This window comes from Lepus europaeus, chromosome 7 (genome assembly GCF_033115175.1).
Source record: "Lepus europaeus isolate LE1 chromosome 7, mLepTim1.pri, whole genome shotgun sequence".
NCBI classification, from domain to species: Eukaryota; Metazoa; Chordata; class Mammalia; order Lagomorpha; family Leporidae; genus Lepus; species Lepus europaeus.
The window spans coordinates 29,172,950-29,191,444 of NC_084833.1; the positions used below are offsets into that span (position 1 = coordinate 29,172,950).

The window sequence follows — 18,495 nt, forward strand, 5'->3', positions numbered from 1 at the left end:
CAGTCTCACCTCCACAGGATCTCCAAGGGCAAAGGACAGGTTTTACACATCATTGCACTCCTGGGGCTGGTGCGACAGTGTCTGCACCACACTAACAAACAGACAAATAAAACGTTAAGACGTTTCTAGTTACCCAAAGACAAACAGTGATAACCGTCCACTTGGGAAGCCAGAGCCCTTGGAGAAGGCTCTGCAGAGAGGGAGCCATTTGAGACAAGTGTGCCTGAAGGCCCCGAAGGCTAGCTTCCTCCTCCAAGAGCCACCTTTCACCTTGTAAATTCACACCCTATGGAGGACAGCAGCAGACGCACAGGGGGCTGGCCTGAGCAGGCAGAGGAGGAAGGCAAAGCCTGGAGCACGAGGACGGCTGGGAACAGAACAAAGACGACAGCTGGAAGGCAGAGTGTCCCACGGGAGCTCAGTGTTAGAGGATGACACAGAGCCTAACTTTATTTAGGAAGACTTCAAAAAGCCTAAAACGAACACTTGATGGGCGGGCACTATGGCGTACCAGGTTAAGCCTCCGCCTACACCACTGGTATCCTGTTTGGGCGTTCCAGTTCCGATCCATCTCCCTGCTAATGCCCCTGGGAAAGCAACAGAGGATGGGCCCTACGCCCACGTGTGAGACCCGGATGAAGCTCCTGGCTTTGGATGGGCCCAGCTCTGGCCATTGCAGTCATTTGAGGAATAAAGCCAGCAGGTGGAAGATTTCTCTGTCTCTCCTTCACTCTCTCTCCATGACTTTGCTTCTCAACTAAATAAATATTTAAAAAGAAAAAAAAAATGAACACCTGGATAAAGCAGCTGCTCGCTGGTACAGACGTTTCTCCCCAGCACCTGCAAGGCCCACTCAGGTTGGGAAGCCTTTTGAGGGCTTGGGAGAAGGAGGTCCCAGAGTGCAAACAATGCCAGCTCTGTAGAGAGGAGGAAGAGGCACCTCCAGGGTGCAGATTTCAACACACACAGCTGACTTGCAGGCAACTTGTTCTTCTTCAGCCCCAGGGCCTGCTGAAGCGCCGCACATTCAGGGAACCAGGTGGCTTCTGGCGTCAGCTGCCACCTGCCTGTGACCTGCTCTCTCAGCATATGTCCCTCCCAGGGTAACCAAATCTACCCTGGAAAATTCCAGGACTTCTCGCTCTGGCCCCTCAGGTACGCGAGAGGGAAAGGGTCAGCGCTTAAGGCATTTCTCCTTCAGAAAGGGGCTTCCACGTTGACTTTGCAAAGCTGCAGAAGCATAGAGCAGAAGCCTGCTGCTCCCATGGGGCGGGATGCCATCTTGACCCGGTACATCTGAGGGTATTTGAAGGACAGGCAGTAGCAACGCTGGAGGTGCATGGCAAGAGGGCACGTGGGCACTGCCTGGAGACTGTCACAGTGGGGGTGTGGAGAGGAAGCTAAGGCTGGCACGTAGAAGCAGCGAGGCTGCCAAACACCCTGCGGGACTCAGGACAGTCCTTACAACATGGAACTTCCCAGCCCCAAACAGCAACAGCACCAGGCTGAGATATCCCACACCAGACTAACTCTGTCCCTGCAGCCAGCTTGGGAAACCCTAACAATCTACCTAAAACAAACACCTGCTCTCCCTCGGACCTGGCAGGTACCCGATGGCAAAAGTCCACTTAACACGGTAAGCAGTCAGCAAGCAAGTGACAGGACAGCAAATGCTGCAGCTTCCAAATCCCTGGCTGGGGCTCTCCCAGCAAACACTTCCAAGGACATGCCTTAGCACCCAGGTAAGTGGATTCACTGACAACAGTTACAGAAACATATGAAGGCCATCTGAAGAACCTCCCTCATTGGCAGGTGGGTGCTCTAGCCTGGCAAAAAAAAAAAAAAAAGTAAAGAAACAAAAAAACACAACTGCTCAGGGATAGAGGTGGTGGTGCAGGGGGTTAAGCTGCCGCCTGCAACACTGACATTCCAGGTAGGAGCACCGATTCGAGTCCTGGCTGCTCTGTTTCTGATCCAGCTCCCTGTTAATGTGCTCAGGAAAGCAGCAGAGGATGGCCCAAGTCGTTGGGCCTCTGCACTCACACGAGAGATGGGAGAGAAGGTACTGGCTTTGGATCAGCCCAGCTCGGGCCATTGTAGCCATTTGTGGAGGGAACCAACGGATGGAAGACCTGTCTCTCCCTGTGTCTGTAACTCTCTCTCAAATAAATAATTAAAAAAAAAAAAAACTGCACAGATAGGCTATCCCAGGCATTCCAAAGCATCCCAAAGAGAGAAGAGAACAAACAAGAAAATTCAACAACCAAAAATAAGTTTGTCCCAGGGGCTATCCCACAGCTAAAAACAGTCCCATCTCTCCAAACCCCCTCCATGGTACACAGTATCTTTTACTTTTCAGTTATAAAATATAAGAAACATTTAAGAAAGGGGGAAAATACAGAGCTCCCTAAAGAAAAAGGAAAGCTTGTGCAATTCAGCTCTGGTCATGAAATCAAATCTTGGCCTGCACGTGGTGTTTTCCACTCCACCACACAGCAAAAAGAACCGGGTGATTTTTTTTCCTCTCATGTTATTTGAAAGGTAGAGAAAGAGAGATGGAGATAGACAGAAAGAGATCTTCCATCCATGAATTCACTCACTAAAGACCCAAAGCAGCCAGGGGTGAGCCCGGCAGAAGCCAGGAGCCTACAACTCAAGCCAGGTATCCCACAAGAGTCACAGGGACCCAAGCACTGGAGCCATCACCTGCTACCTCCCAGAATGCACATTATCAGGACACTGGGTTGGAAGTGGAAGAGCACTCGGATATGGGATGCAGATGTCCCACAAACGCCTGCCTCAGAAGCGGATTATTTTGAAAGAGTTCCATCTTGACTCAAAACCATGGGATTTATTTTTACTTATGGACCGTGAACAGTGGTGACATGTCCTCCGGGGAAAACCGCCACTCCTGCTGAATCGACCAACCGAGAGCAGCGACCACACAACAAACAGGTGTGAGCATGGGGTGGTGGATGGAAACCGCCTTGTTGTTAATTCACAAAAGCATTTGGGAAGACACAGAAGCCTGCAAGGCACAGGAGCCCTGAAAGCAATGGAAGCAGCCCGGGTGAGGACTGAGAGAAACCTGAATTAGAGCCTGGGTTTCAGCTCCTGCTCTGGGATCCTGGGTATTACTGGTCTCTCCTGAACCCTACAGTGACTTCCCATCCATGAGATCAGGTGTCTGAAGTATGGAACAAAGCCCCTACACACAGAGGAGACACTGCGCAAACATGGGGGCCCCCTCCCCCTCAGCCCAGGCTAACAGGCCAAGCAGCCAAGATTGCATCTTTCATGAGATGATTTGCTTGCCAGTGTTCCTAAGTTCCCTAAACTCTTACAAATGCAAAGCCACTTTCCACCTATCCTGGTGACTTTAGCCAAAGGTTTCTAAGCAGTTCTCAATGCCCAGAAACCTCCCATGGCCTCTCCTGCTCCTTCCCTCGCTGATCCCAGGGTCAAGGGCTTCTGTGGGCTATCAGGAAAAAACACCTGGCACCCCAGGAGGGAGCCGGAGTCCCAAGTCTTTGAAGATGAAAAGCAACAAGGTATGTTTATTTGTACTTGGGTGCACTCAGCCTCACCCAGGGGGTCAGGCGGTGCTGGGCCTTGCAAAGCCACTCAGCTCCTTTCAAAGACATAAAACCCACCCCTCACCCCAGCAAGCAGGAAAGGCCAGCACCTGCCCTCCTAGGGGTGAGCGTGGTCAGTGCAGCCTTTCTATGACCACAGGAGAATGTCAGGGATTCTAAGCCAAGGTCAGCCCCAGGAGGCGGCGAGAAGATGGACACCCCACCCCTCGCCTGGTTCCCATCAGAAGTGCCTCTAGGCCCACGTGCCTACAGTCACCAATCACCCACATGCAGGAAAGCTGGACATCACGTGGTGTGGCCTGGGCTGGGTCTGTCTCGCAGGCTACATTAAAAAAAAAAAAAAAAAAAAAACCAGCAGCTCCAATCAATGCTTCACTTCCCTGCCACAAACAACACAGCATACATGAAGGGGTCGAGAAGGTTCCCGAGCGGCGAGGCCTCCAAAGTGCTGTGGAACTTCATTCACGGCCTTCCAAGCCCCCAGAGTCCAGGAACTGAGACCAGGGTTCGGCTCTGACCCCAGGTTCTGCACAGACTTCCAACCAGAGGCAGAAACCCAAAGTGCTGGCTTTTATGACCGCTCTTGTTTGATCAACTTCTGACAAGAGGACTGAGGTGTAGCTTACAGAACAGAAAGGTGGGGCGTCAGGGCCAGCGGTACAGCCAGCATTGGGAGAACCCAGCGCCCGATTTCCCTCGACAGTCAGGTCAAAATGGACTCCACGCTACAAAGAGCATGCTTAGACATGCATGCCCCACCCCATCTTGAAGTTTCTAGAACAGCAACAACAGAGGGAACTCAGAGCTCACAAGGCACAGACAACCTTCCTTTGGCCATTCCTGTACCCCCGGCTCCCCCCTCCCGGTGATGATCACTTCATTTGTTTCAGCCCTGTGTTGTATGTGCCGCACACATATTAAACAACCGTGCCAACCACAGAGGCACAGAATTAACTTTACAACTATTTTTACAGAGTTGGAGGCTCAACCAAAGCAACCCAGTAGCAACTGGGAACCACAATACACAACAGTGTCCACCCAGCCACAAGTAGCTGTCCAAGGACAGTCAGGAAGCCGCCTTCCAGACTGGCCTTGGGGGCTGGCAGGGTGTGCAGGGTGGCCACGCACGCTGAGGGAGGCAGGTCTTCACATCAGAACTGCCCTGGAAACCCGCACGATGCAGTCTTCTCCAAACAATTCCCACCTGTTCGCGGCTGTCCAAGGCGCCCTAGGGTGGGCCCAACCATAGTTCAGGAGGAGCAGGGTACGCTGGCCAGACCTGGCGGAAAATCTACAGCAGCCACCAGGAGACCGATTACCCTCACTGGAAACCAAGCAAACCCACAGACAACTAAACCGAGTCTCAGAGTCTCAGAGCCGCAGGAGAGGCCGCCCAGGGCATTCTGATGGTTCCCAGGGCTTCAGGAAAAGACTCACACCTGCAAAGAGCAGCTCAGAATGAAGTGAGCTTCCACTTCCCCAACCAACACCCCTCCAAAGCCATCTCACCAGGCAAGGCTGCCAGAAACCATTGGGAAAATCGAGCAGAAATGAGACCTGTGCGTGTCACAAACGCCAAGCAAGCTTGAAAGTCCACTAGGCCCTGTCACCCACTTTCTGGGCATCAGCTGCCCAGAAATAAACATCAGGGGGCCAAGGGCCGGCCGCGGCGGGGAGGGGAGGGGCAGCTGACAGCTGTGGCCCGCGGGTAGGGGCCGTGCAGTGGCATGGGCTGCAGGCTGGAATTCGGAGCGTGCACACATCAGCAGAAAAGTTCCTGGGAACAGCACGCTGTCTGGGAAGGACAGAGGCTTGCCGCTCTCACGGCCCCCAGGATGCAAAGTCTGCAGGGACACTGAGCCTCAGGGTGCGGGAGGAAGCCCCTACCCAGTCCTAACGCCCCACGCCGGCCAGGGTGCCCATCGCAGACGACTTCAAGGTTCTGCTGTCAAGATCGGTGTAGGGAAACTAATCACTCGCACCTAGGTCGGGCCCGACCTCCGCGCACTTGGCCCAAATCAGACACAGTGCCGGGGACGAGTGGAAGGAAGCGCCGGTGCGCCGCATCTCCGCAGTGCAGGTAGGGAAACTGAGGTACGAGACGCGCGCGCGAGGCCCGGGAAGAGGCCCTGGGGAGGCTAGCGCAGCCCTGAGCGCCCCGGCGTCTGGGAGGAGCTCTTTCCCCGGTTCCCCAAGACGCACAACACACACAGACACACTCGAGCTACGCCCAATCGGGGCGGCCCGCACGGCTCCCCGCCGCCGGGCTGCACACAAAGCCCCGCCCGCGCACACACAGAACCGCCGGCCCCGCGCGCACGCCCACACAATAGGACGGCGCGCACCCCGCGGCGGCCCCTCGGCGGGGTCCCGGCCAGCCCGGCGCCGGGGTCCGCCCTCGCCGCACACCCACGGGCCGGGACGCGGCCCGTGCGCGGACACGGCGCGTGGCCGCAGCCCTCCCGCCGCGCCCCGCGCCAAGTTCGCCCCGGCAGCCCCCCGACTCACCCGCGGCGCTGCTCAGCAGCAGGCACAGCGGCCCCAGCAGCCACATGGCGCGGCCGCCGCTCCCGCTGCCCGGCGCCGTTGCTGCCCCCACGGCCTCGGCGCTGACCCCGCCCCTCGCCGCGCTGGTCCCGCCCCCCCTGGCCGTCCCTCCTCCTCCTCCTCCTCCTCCTCTTCCCTCTGGCCCGCCCAGAGCCCGGGCGGCCGGGGCCCGGCTCCCCGAAGTTTTGCAGGCGCCGGGGCTGCCGCCCACGTCGCGCCGCGCGTGTCCCGCACCCGGGCGCCGCCGAGGCGGGCTCGGAGGGTCGGCCGGCGGCCTCTCGCCGGCTCGCCAGTCTGCGTGCGCGGCTTTCACAACAGCCGCCGCCTGGAGACGGGCAGTCTGCAGCCTCTTTCCGCCCCTCTCCCACCTCCTTCGCCCCTGCAGCCCCTGAAGGTGCGGAGCGCACCCCTTCCACAGCCCCAAACTTGTCGTGTGGACTCCCCAACAACATGAGCTTACCCCGCGGAGGCACAGAGAAAGTTGTAACAAAGAGCAAATCACAGGAGCAAACGTGCGGTTTGCTCTTCGCAGCGGCCGTGGAGGACTTCCCGTGCTCTTCACACTTTGCATCTGCCGCCCCACCCTCGGGGCCTTGAAGATGCTGTCTCCATCAGCGGGCGCAGGTGATTCACAGGCGCGTGATCCGCGAGCCACAGGTGGAGCAGAGAGGCTGCTACCTTCCCTGCCCCAGCGTGGCCGCGAGGGTTATTTCGTCTACACGCGTCCACCTGGACCAGTGGGACGCCTGAGCGCCAATTCTCGGGAAAGCTAAGGAAAGACAGGCACTCTAGTGCAAAACCAACAAAAACACCACAGCTGTCCCCAGTGCAGCAAGTAGGGGCTTCCAGAGAGCACTGGTGAGAGCCCCAAAGAATTTACCCAGTGGGAGGGCGAAGTTCACTGTAAGTTGTGCCCCTCAGGAGCAGGAGGGAGGGTGTGGGTGGTACTGGAGGAGCGGCAGGCGGAGTCTGGGTCTCCTCATAGGGACGTGTGGCACAGTTTTCCACTGGCTATTCACCCTGCAGGACTTCTTACCCTGAGCGGCTTCTCAAGACTTCCTGGCCCAGGCTTTTATGTGTGTCCAAAGCAGGTAGTTCTCCCTGATTGGTCAAGATGTATGCTAATGAGGTATTCTATAGGAACCAATCGTAAAACTGACATTGGAGTAGCCTGTTATGCGCAGAAGTTGGAACAAGTGCCCAGTCGGTTCCGTTAGGCAGATGCAATAATACCTGAAGGTTACCTGTGTGTGTTTCTCCTTACCCCCCTCCCTCAGGGTTCCTGGGGACTTACATCATTTACGTTTCTTCCTTTCCTTCCCGGAGGCCCCTAGGGTAATGTGGCTGACTACTTGGGAGAGGAGTTATGTAGGGGATGTGTGTGCTGGACTAGGCTGCCCCATGGAGCCTCAGGGATGCTGAGATTCGGTGGCTTGCCGTTTGAATTGCCTGCTCTGTCTGCACCCAGGAAGGCTGAAATGGGTCAGGTCAAAATTTTAAAATACCAGTGAGGGGTCAAGGTAATGAGAAAATGTGGCGTGGTGTGGGAAAGCTTAGCAAGTTCCATGTTACCAAGTAGTCTGTCAAGTGTTGGAAACTTTAAATTCTCCAAAAGATTTAGCACTGGGGAGTTTTCTCCTGGGACCTGTGAACACTAAGAAGCTTGTTCCACAGGCTCCAGGGAGTTTTAAAGCGCCTAAAATTTTATGTAAAATTTCCAGTGTGTATGCATCTGTGCAGTTTTCCAGGAAACACGCTGGGAAGATCTACCTCCCCATCACTTTAGTAATGATCCCCAATGAGGAAAATATACTTTCTCCCACGGCTACTCATTGGCTTTCAAATATTAGGAATACGGAACAATGGCCCAGACCCAGTGCTGTCCTTTGTTTCTTTCGGGCATATGAACTTCAACTCTGGGGATGATCCAGTGTGCCTGGATTACTGGCCTTTCTTTCTCTCTCTCTCTCTCTCTCTCTCTCTCTCTCTCTCACACACACACACACACACATATTTCTTTTAAATATATTAATGTTCTGAAATCATCTGGACAAATGTAAAATCCTCTGTGATTTAAATTGTTTATTTTACACTAAATCACTCCCCACCTCATCACCATATAATCTGGGCAGGAGATAAAGCTATTGTTTATACAAGTAAAGCATCCCAAATCCAATTTTCCAAAATGCTCTAAAATCTGAAACCAACACAGCATTGCAAGCAGAACATTTCACACCAACAAATTTCGCTTCTTGCACAGAATTATTTATAATATTGTATAAAATTGCCTAAGGCAATGTATATAAAGTGTTTATAAAACAGAAATGAATTTCATGGTTAGACCTGGATCCGATCCCCCAAGCTCTCTCATTATAAATATGCGCTTACTCCAAAATCTCCTAAATGCACTTCTGCTCTCGAGCATGTTGAAAGAGGGACACTCAACCTGTGCTTTGTTACTCTCCACTTTCCTCTTCCCCAGTTCCATACGATTCCAGCAGAGGCACAAGGCATCCAACTTTCAGGAGAAGCGATGAGATCCGATGCCAGTCCTTCAGGTCCCGTGGGCGGTCACAGTCTGCAGGTTGGCTTCATAAGAATCAAAAGCAGAGAGCTTTATGTCTCTCATTTACCAAAAGGCACCCTGAATTGGGGTACGTGCTCCTGACATGGTTTCACACTGTTGAGGAAGGGAAGAATTTTATCTGTCTTCAAAGTGATACTAGGTCCCATTTCCTCATTCACTCCTCACACCAGCCTCAGGGACACCACAAGTAGAAGTAGCACAAGCCAGACTTGCACTCAGACTTCAGACTTGTCTGAAGAGTGTTCTGATGCTCATTCCACTTGCCACCTACTAGCCCTATGTGCAGGGGTAAGTTACTGGTCTCCTTATCTGTAAGCTGAGGCTCCCAGGAGCACTGGGTTCTGAGAGTTGCTGTCAGGACTAAAGGCGATGATGCACGTTAAAGGCCTTGGCCCATCGTACTGTACAAGCCGTTATCTGCACGTAGTAAGTGCTCAAGACAAGTGAGCAGTGGTTTTGGGTGGTGTTCAGATTTCAACGTGACAGCCTCTGGGACGGCTCTCAGAGATCCCTCCTTCTGCTTCCCATGCCCTGTGTAATCCTTCTCACACTGTGGGAACAGTGGTGTCGGCGGAAGTGCCAATGGGTGACATCCCTGGGCAAGGTCACAAAGGGCATAGCAGCTTCCTCCTTGCTGTGTCTGAGCACTTGCTCTGGGGGAGGCCAGCCACCATGCTGTGAGGAGACTCAGGCAGCCCTGTGGATAGGTCCACTTGGGAAGGAACTGGGCCTCCTGCCAACTGGCCAGCCTCCCTCACACATGCACACACATGCACACATCCAGTCCAGTCAAGTCTTCAGACAACTGTACACCTGGCCAGCATGACTGCCCCCCCCACCCCGCATGAACTGGAATGGAACCCCAGCCACCCTCCAATTCCTGATACACAGAAACTGTCAGACATAACACATGTATTTTATTATCCTTGGCTTAATGATTTCATAGAGTTTTTTAATGAGACAATACCTAGTATATGGGAACACTTAGAATTTTGTCTAATGTGTGGCAAACACTCAACAGATGTTAATTTTGTTATAATTGGTTTTTTTTGTTACTAATAGTATCATTACCTGTCCTCCAAAGCACCTAAGACCCAGCCCTCCAGCAAGTATTTTGAGGTTAAGTAAGAGTAGACTCATGTCAGAAGTAGCAAGAGCATAAAAGAGGCAGGGACTGAAAGGACCCAGAACAACACCTTATGTACAATAAGCTTACAGAAAGCAAGTAAGCACTGGTTTCATTTGCTTTATAAAGCTCAGGCAGAGAGACAGGAGAGGAGTTCAGCTCCTGGGTCACCTCTGTTCCTCACGCTTTCATAGGGCTCCATGCTCTCTTCATCTGACTTTCATTCTTCTCTCTGGGCTGTAAGGAAAACAAATTCATTTGGGGATTCAGGCCAGAAACACTTGCTGCACTCTAAGTCGCCGTGGGTGGTGAAAACTGCCTTTAGAGAGACTGCATGGTGGCAAAAGGTCACTAAGCCCCTCTCAGAATATACACCACACACATACATACATATACATACACACACATACACATATACATACACTCATATACACATGTACACACATACACATACATACACTCATACACACGTGCACACATACACACACATACATACACACATACACCATACACATACACTCATACACACATGTACACATACACACATGCATACACAGACATACACATAGACATATACACACACATACACTTTTTTTAATTGTAATTTTTGTTTTCTTTTAAGAAACCTTCCTTTTTTTAATCTTTTATTTAATGAATATAAATTTCCAAAGTACAGCTTATGGATTACAATGGCTTCCCCATCCCATAACTTCCCTCCCACCCGCAACCCTCCCCTCTCCTGCTCCCTCTCCCCTTCCATTCACATCAAGATTCATTTTCGGTCGGCGCTGTGGCTTAACAGGCTAATCCTCCGCCTTGCGGCGCCGGCACACCAGGCTCTAGTCCTGGTTGGGGCGCCGGATTCTATCCCGGTTGCCCCTCTTCCAGGCCAGCTCTCTGCTATGGCCCGGGAAGGCAGTGGAGGATGGCCCAAGTCCTTGGGCCCTGCACGCGCATGGGAGACCAGGAGAAGCACCTGGCTCCTGGCTTCGGATCAGCGAGATGCGCCGGCCACAGCGGCCATTGGAGGGTGAACCAATGGCAAAAAGGAAGACCTTTCTCTCTGTCTCTCTCTCTCACTATCCACTCTGCCTGTAAAAAAAAAAAAATTCATTTTCAATTCTCTTTATATACAGAAAATCAGTTTAGTATATATAAAGATGTCAACAGTTTGCCCTCACATAGCAACACAAAATGAAAAAATACTGTTGGAGTACTAGTTATAGCATTAAATAACAGTATACAGCACATTAAAGACAGAGATCCTACATGATATTTTTTTTAAAAATTGATTAATTTTGTATGTAATTTCCAATTTAACACCAAGTTTTTGTTTTCATTTTCAATTATCTTTATATACAGAAGATCGATTCAGTATATACTAAGTAAAGATTTCATCAGTTTGCACCCACACATAAACACAAAGTGTAAAAATACTGTTTCAGTACTAGCTATATCATTACTTCACATTGGACAACCCATTAAAGACAGATCCCACATGGGACGTAGGTACACAGTGACTCTTGATGTTGATTTAACAATTTAACACTCTTATAACTTTCATAAGTACATCTTTAGGAATATAATGAGTCTTCCCACCATACTTGCCCTCCCAGCCCTACTCCCTCCTCACTTCTTCCTCCCTCTCCTATTCCAAGTCCCATTCTCCATTAAATTCATTTTCAATTAACTTTGTACACAGAAGACCAACTCCATGCTAAGTAAAGATTTCAACTATTTGCACACACACACAAAACATAAAGAACTGTTTGAGAACAAGTTTTACAGTTAAGTCTCATCATATGACTCATTGAGGACAGAGGTGCTGCATGGGGAGTTAGTGCACAGTGACTACTGCTATTAATTTAACAATTACCACTCTTATGTATGACATCAGGGATCACCTGAGGCTCTTGCCATGAGCTGCCAAGGCTATGGAAGCTTTTTGAGTCCACAGACTCCGTCAGTATTTAGGCAAGGCCATAAACATAGAGGAAATTCTCTTCTCCCTTCAGAAAAAAGTATCTTCTTCTTTGATGGCCCCTTCTTTCTACTGGGGTCTCACTCACAGAGATCCTTCATGTAGGGGCATTTTTTTTTTGCCACAGTATCTTGTCTTTCCATGCCTGAAATGCTCTCATGGGCTTTTCAGCCAGACCAGAATGCCTTAAGGGCTGATGCTGAGGTCAGAGCACACACACACACACACACTTTCTACCTTCACCCTTTAATCAAGAGGCCACAAAGTTAAGTGACTTAGAAAGCTGGCATTGAGGAGGCTTGATATGGCTGAGCTCCTGGGTCCGACCATTATCAGCTGAGCAAGGCTAAGAAAGTCATTTGATCTCTGAGTCTCAGTTTTCTGTGAAATGGCCATCACAGGGGCCTGTGCTGTGGCTCAATGAGTTAAAACCATGGCCTGCAGCACCAACATCCCATATGGGCACCAGTTCAAGTCCTGGATGCTCTACTTCTAATCCAGCTCTCCGCTAATGATCCTGGGAAAGCTACAGAGGATGGCTCAAGTCCTTCATCCCCTCTATCCACGTGGAAGACCTGGAGGAAGTTCCTGTCTCCTGGCTTCAGCCCGACACAGCCCTGGTCATTGTAGTCATTTGGGAAGAAAACCAAAGGATGGAATATCTCTCTGTCTCTCCTTCTCTCTCTCTGTAACTCTGCCTCTCAAATAAATAAATAAGTCTTTAAAATTTTTGAGGAAAAAAATAGAAATGGGCATCTTAATTTTCCTTGTCTTACCTCCTAGAGTTGTTGCATGAACAAGAAGATTCTCATTCCCTTATGTATTCAACAAATATCGGTGGAGAACCGAATACATGCCCAAGTGCTGCAGTAACAAAACCAATCCCTGTCCTCATGGAGCTCACTGTGTAACTGGAGATGTTGACACATAGCAGATTCACAAATGTCCACATGATGCAATGTCATACAGGGGAACAGGCTATCCCAATGGTGGGTGAAGCATTTATCAGAGTCCTTGTACAAAGTTCCAATATTTTTTTTAACTTTTATTTAATGAATATAAATTTCCAAAGTACAGCTTATGGGTTACAATGGCTTCCCCCCCCCCATAACTTCCCTCCCACCCGCAACCCTCCCCTTCCTGCTCCCTCTCCCCTTCCATTCACATCAAGATTCATTTTCAATTCTCTTTATATACAGAAGATCAGTTTAGTATATATTAAGTAAAGATTTCAACAGTTTGCACCCACATAGCAACAAAAAGTGAAAAAATACTGTTGGAGTACTAGTTATAGCATTAAATAACAATCAACTCTTAGTTCCATTATAGACCTAGGACCCACCTGTGAGGAGACAGCGATACTAAGGTTCATGGACACAAAAGCTGCAGAAGAAGGTGCTGGAAGCAACCTCTGAGATGGCCCCTAATAAACTCCCTCTCCAGAGAGCCACTCCCTTGGGCAATTCCCTCCTCTTAAGTGTTGCTAGATGTAGTTACCCAACCCAGTAAATAGAATATGGCAAAAGTGATGTAATGTGACTTCCAAGGTTGAATGTCAGGAAGACCCTGGCTCCCATCTTCTCTCCGTGCACTCCTTGCCCTGCAACCAGCAGCCATGTTGGGAACCGTGGCAAAGAACTGGGAAGGCCTCCAGCCATCAGCCTGCGAGGCACTGACTCCTGCCACTAGCCACAGAAGTGAACTCAAGCAGCTCTCCCCCAGTCAAGCCTTCAGCTGAGAACACAGCTTTCACCATCAGTTCGAATACAACCCTCCGAGAGACCTTAGAGCAGACATGTCCAGCTGACCTGTCCCTAGGTTCCTGACCTGGAAAAACAGTAAGATTATACGTTTGTTTGTCATTTTATGCCATGAATTTTTGAGGTAACTTGTTACATACAACAGATAACAATACAAAGCCTTACGGTGATCATGGAGTCGGTGAGCACTGTGCATGCCTGAATCCTATTTACCAGCTGGCCCGAGGAGGGCAGGGCGAGAGAACCCTCGCCAATCAAGTGTCTGCTTCAGGCATCATACACTTCCAATGGCATGCGATCTTCACAATAACATTATGGCTCCTTATACACAAATGGGGAATCTGAACCTCACAGTGGTTAAGTGACCGGCGCAAAATAATCCAGGGAGCAGCTGAGCTCTCAAGCCAGATTCCTTTACTTCCAAAAGATTCCCCCAGCAAAGCAGCCCTCGATTCATCAACGGCAGATTTCACTTGCGGCTTGAAAGGTAACACTGAGGGGGGTGGGGAGGTGAACCAACAGAAAAGGAAGATCTTTCTTTCTCTCTCTCTCTCTCTCACTGTCCACTCTGCTTGTCAAAAATCAATAAATAAAAAATAAAAATTTTAAAATTAAAAAAAAAAAGAAAGGTAACACGTCCCTTGAGTTTGGGCCTGGAGAGCTAAAGAGCCCAGGACATCAGACACAACTTGATTCATTGTGTGACACAAGTCAACTCTTGGAAAAGTTTTCTAGATGCATCCAACTGGTGTAGTCACCCCCCTCCCCAACAATGCTTAGCTTGAGATTTCTGCTAGCTAGAAATTAAAGTCATCTTAGAGACGCCAAATGTATGTATACACACACACACACATACACACACTTTGGAATTGTCAGACTAACCTACAGAAAAATATTGCTGGAACCAATCGCGTTCTTGTAATTCATGTTTAATGTAGTCACAAGCTTGCTGAAGAGACACCTGCTGACGTTTATTCGTGAAAAATTTGCACCATCCGCAATGATGAAATAGTCACCCCTCATTTTTTTGAGACATGTGGTTTGTTATTTATTTTTTAATGCCTCTGTTTTATTGCCCCTTGAATGAAGTAGTCTTCTCTGCTAAAAGGGTGATTTCTCATGTGTGGCTAGTCCTGAACCCAAGGAATAATGACACGAGAAAGATTTTAGCCTGAAGTTCAGCCAGAGAATCATTTGTCGCCGTCGTCGTTGTTGTTTTTACTACAACTGTATTTTTTTTCTCAGTTAGAGGGGGGAAAAAAGCTTGATTGATTAAATGTTTAAATCGACTCTTGTTCTATCAACGGGGTGGGGGGACGGCCATTGTTCTGCATAGACCTGCAGCCCCCAATGTGCTATAGCCATGAGCAGCATCTGGCCACAGTGAGGCCTCACAGTGAGGCCATTCTGATGGTGATGGGTCTCAAACACATAGAACAAAAATGAACGTGAAAGGTCTCTAAAGTTTCTAGTGCTCACGTGGAATCAGAATGTGCAAACTGAGTATCCCTTAGTATTTCTCAGCCTTTTGGCTAAGATCAAGAGAAATTCAAAGGATTGTAAATTAATTTGTGGGATTTTTGTGGTACTACCTATATGTAACGAGATATCTTGGGGGGATGGCACCCAAGTCTAAACATGAAATTCATTTCTGTTTCACACTTTATGCAATGTGCACACTTCTGCACCCTGTGACCCCTCAAACGTGGTCAGGTGTGTGAAATGTTGTGTTATCCTGTAGGTGTGGAGCAGATTTAAGATTTGAGGACATTTCAAATTGGATTAAGATGCTCAACCTAGATAGAATTAAATAACATAATATTAGGGGTGGGCACTGGGGCACAGCCAGTCAAGTCCCTTCCCATCTCAGAATAGCTGGTTCAAGTCCAGTCTACTCCACACTTCCAGCCCAGCTCCCTGCTAATTCACACTCTGGGAGGCAATGTGTAATGAACCAAATACTTGACTCCCTGCAACCCACGTGGAAGACCGTGAAGGAGTTCCTGACTCCTGGTTCCTGGCTTCAGCCTGGCTTAGCCCCACCTGCTGTAGGCATTTGGAAAGCAAACCAGAAGATGAAGATTCTCTCTCTCTCTCTCTCTCTCTTTCTTTCACTGTCTCTTCCTCTCTCTCTCTCTCTCTGCCATTTAAATAAATATTTAAATAAAAAAATAAAATAGTAAAAATTATAGCATGGGTTTCTTTTTGCTTTTTTTAATGTGGCTACTAGAAAAATTTAAATGTCATGCATGCTTGCATACTGGGCTTGAAACATACTTCTTTTGAATGGTACGGAAACAGACATTATTTTGTTTCATGAATGAGCCCGTGCTCTTTTAGAGTTCCCTGCATCACAGTTAAAAATAAGAATGAAGGGCCGGCGCCACAGCTCACTAGGCTAATCCTCCGCCTGCGGCGCCAGCACACCGGATTCTAGTCCCAGTCAGGGCACCGGATTCTGTCCTGGCTGCTCCTCTTCCAGGCCAGCTCTCTGCTGTGGCCCGGGAGTACAGTGGGGGATGGCCCAAGTGCTTGGGCCCTGCACCCGCATGGGAGACCAGGAGAAGCACCTGGCTCCTGGCTTCGGATCAGCACGGTGCACCGGCTGCAGTGGCCATTGGGGGGTGAACCAACTGAAAAAGGAAGACCTTTCTCTCTGTCTCTCTCTCTCTCACTGTCCACTCTGCCTGTCAAAAATAATAATAATAATAATAATAAGAGTGAAGATCACTGATTCACGAAGGACTTTCTTCCTTCCCAGTTTCTCCATCTGACTCATTCTGCCTCAAAACCCTCTTGACCTCTCATTCTAGTCAATTCAAAATTCAAAGTCAATTGACGTGAAAGTGATTTTCATGTCGTAATTTCAGTATTACGAATGCATCACAAGATCAAGAGGAGGGGATGAAATGGATCGGGAAGACAGAAACCATCTTTTTAGTCAATATGAATGTTTGACAGTTGAATTCAGGGAAGAACACAACACTGGACAAGAGCTGCATTTGCTGTGGAGCCGGAGCTCACGGGGACAGTCGGGGACACCCGGGAGAAAGTGGATCTGGCATGGCACGCTTCGGTCTGATGACCTTCCCTAAGTAACACACCCTCTTTCATAGACAACCAGGTAAGTAGCAGACTTCAATAAGAACACTCCTGAAAACCATCTGGAAGGTAAACAGATTTACATTTTTAATATGACGTTATTGGAACATTTTCCCTGCACTATGAAAACTCGGCTTTAATAATTTAGGTTGTTTTTCTCGGTGTACTTCAGCCTACTTCTTTGAAACACCTCTTCATTTTCAAACTCGGTTCTTTGGGCTTGATTGATTTTCATGTTTAAACGCTTAATTTCAGGTGCTGTTTGTTTGCCTAATCTGGGACGGTGTGTGGGTTTGTAGCTGAACTCGGGAGGGGACCGAGGGGCTGGAGAACTGCTGAGCTTCCAGCAAATTCCCACCCTGAGGGTGGAGGTGAGTGGACAAGAGACACAGGCAAGGCCCTTCACCCCACGTGTAATGAAAACACAGGGGAATTACAGGCTTTGTTTGCTTCTGTTAGGCCTTTGTAGCAGCTCCTTTTTTTTTTTTTTAAAGATTTATTTATTTGAAAGTCAGAGTTAAACAGAGAGAGGAGAGGCAGAGAGAGAGAGAGAGAGAGAGAGAGAGAGAGAGAGAGGTCTTCCATCTGCTAGTTCACTCCCTAACCAGCCACAATGGCCAGAGCTGGGCTGATCTGAAGCCAGAAGCCAGGAGCCTCCTCCAGGTCTTCCCACATGGGTGTAGGGGCCCAAGGATTTGGGCCATCTTCCACTACTTTCCCAGGCCATAGCAGAGAGCTGGATCAGAAGTGGAGCAACAGGGACTCGAACCGACACCCACATGGGATGCCAGCACTGCAGGCAGCGGTTTTACCCGCTACGCCCTAGCGCCGGCCCTAGCAGCTCCTTAAAAGGAACTTGTACCCAATTCCTTCTCATTCAAGTCCGAAATCACTCTGGATCCCCCACCTCATCAGTCTCTGAGGTTTGCGGATCCCCCACTGGAAAACAGCACATCCCCTCCTTACCCCTGCTCCTCCCCACCAGAACCCCATGTGCTTGGGCCTCAGTTGCTTCAGCTGCCTCCTAAGTGGCTCTCCCATCATGTCTGGCTTCTGCTCAATAAACTTAAGACCTCAAGGATCCCTGTTGCCCACACAAGTGCAGGCTTAGCTAAGAGCATCCTGCATGAACTGCTGCTTAAGGCTGATGGTTGTAAGGGGCAGAGCAGAGAAAGGGACAAAGGGTGCGGCCAGGAGAGAGGTAGGAGACTTCGGGGCTCGGTAAGGACTTCAGTCATCATCCTATGAGCAAGAGGAAGCCACAAATGGTCAGTTTCAAGCAAGGATTTGGCTTGAACAGAGTTGCATAGTAGTTAAAATAAAGAGCCCTAGAATCAAACTTAAATTCAAACTTTGACAATACCAATTATCTGTGTATCCTTGCACAAGTCACGTAACTTCTCTGAATCAATTTCTTTAATTATAAAATGAGAGTTATGACTCTAGGCACAATTGTGAGATCTAAAGGCAGTAGTACTTAGCATTGTGGTTGGCCCAAAGCAAACCCTGCACTGAGTATAACCAGCATAACTACTAGTAACTGCTACTCTCATTAGGCTCCTTCCAGGAAGCCCTCCCGGAACCCTCAAGAGGGAGTGTAGCCCGGTCTCCATGTATTGCTGAAATACCTTGTATCTATATCCCTGTTGGTAGGATGTGTGAGTCTATCTTATTTGTCTATTTATTAGTGTGTTATTCCCCCACCACCACCAAACCACTGCTGTCTATGGCAGGAGCTCTGACTGACATGAAAGCATGACTATTTAGATTGCTTTCTATGTTCATTCCCATTAACT

The 18,495-nt window shown here is 49.4% G+C and overlaps 1 protein-coding gene across 2 annotated transcripts in view; it reads right to left on the reverse strand.

Moving 5' to 3' along the window:
* Positions 1 to 6,180, reverse strand: part of LDLRAD3 (low density lipoprotein receptor class A domain containing 3) — a 251,411-nt gene extending 245,231 nt beyond the window's left edge. For both annotated transcript variants that reach the window (XR_009866368.1, XM_062196301.1), the window contains exon 1: positions 6,105 to 6,180. Coding sequence is in view for 1 of the 2 variants with exons in the window: in XM_062196301.1 (XP_062052285.1) it covers positions 6,105 to 6,150 (46 nt within the window). In the remaining variant the exon portion in view is untranslated. The remainder of the gene's footprint in view (positions 1 to 6,104) is intronic.
* Between the last annotated feature and the right edge of the window lie 12,315 nt (positions 6,181 to 18,495).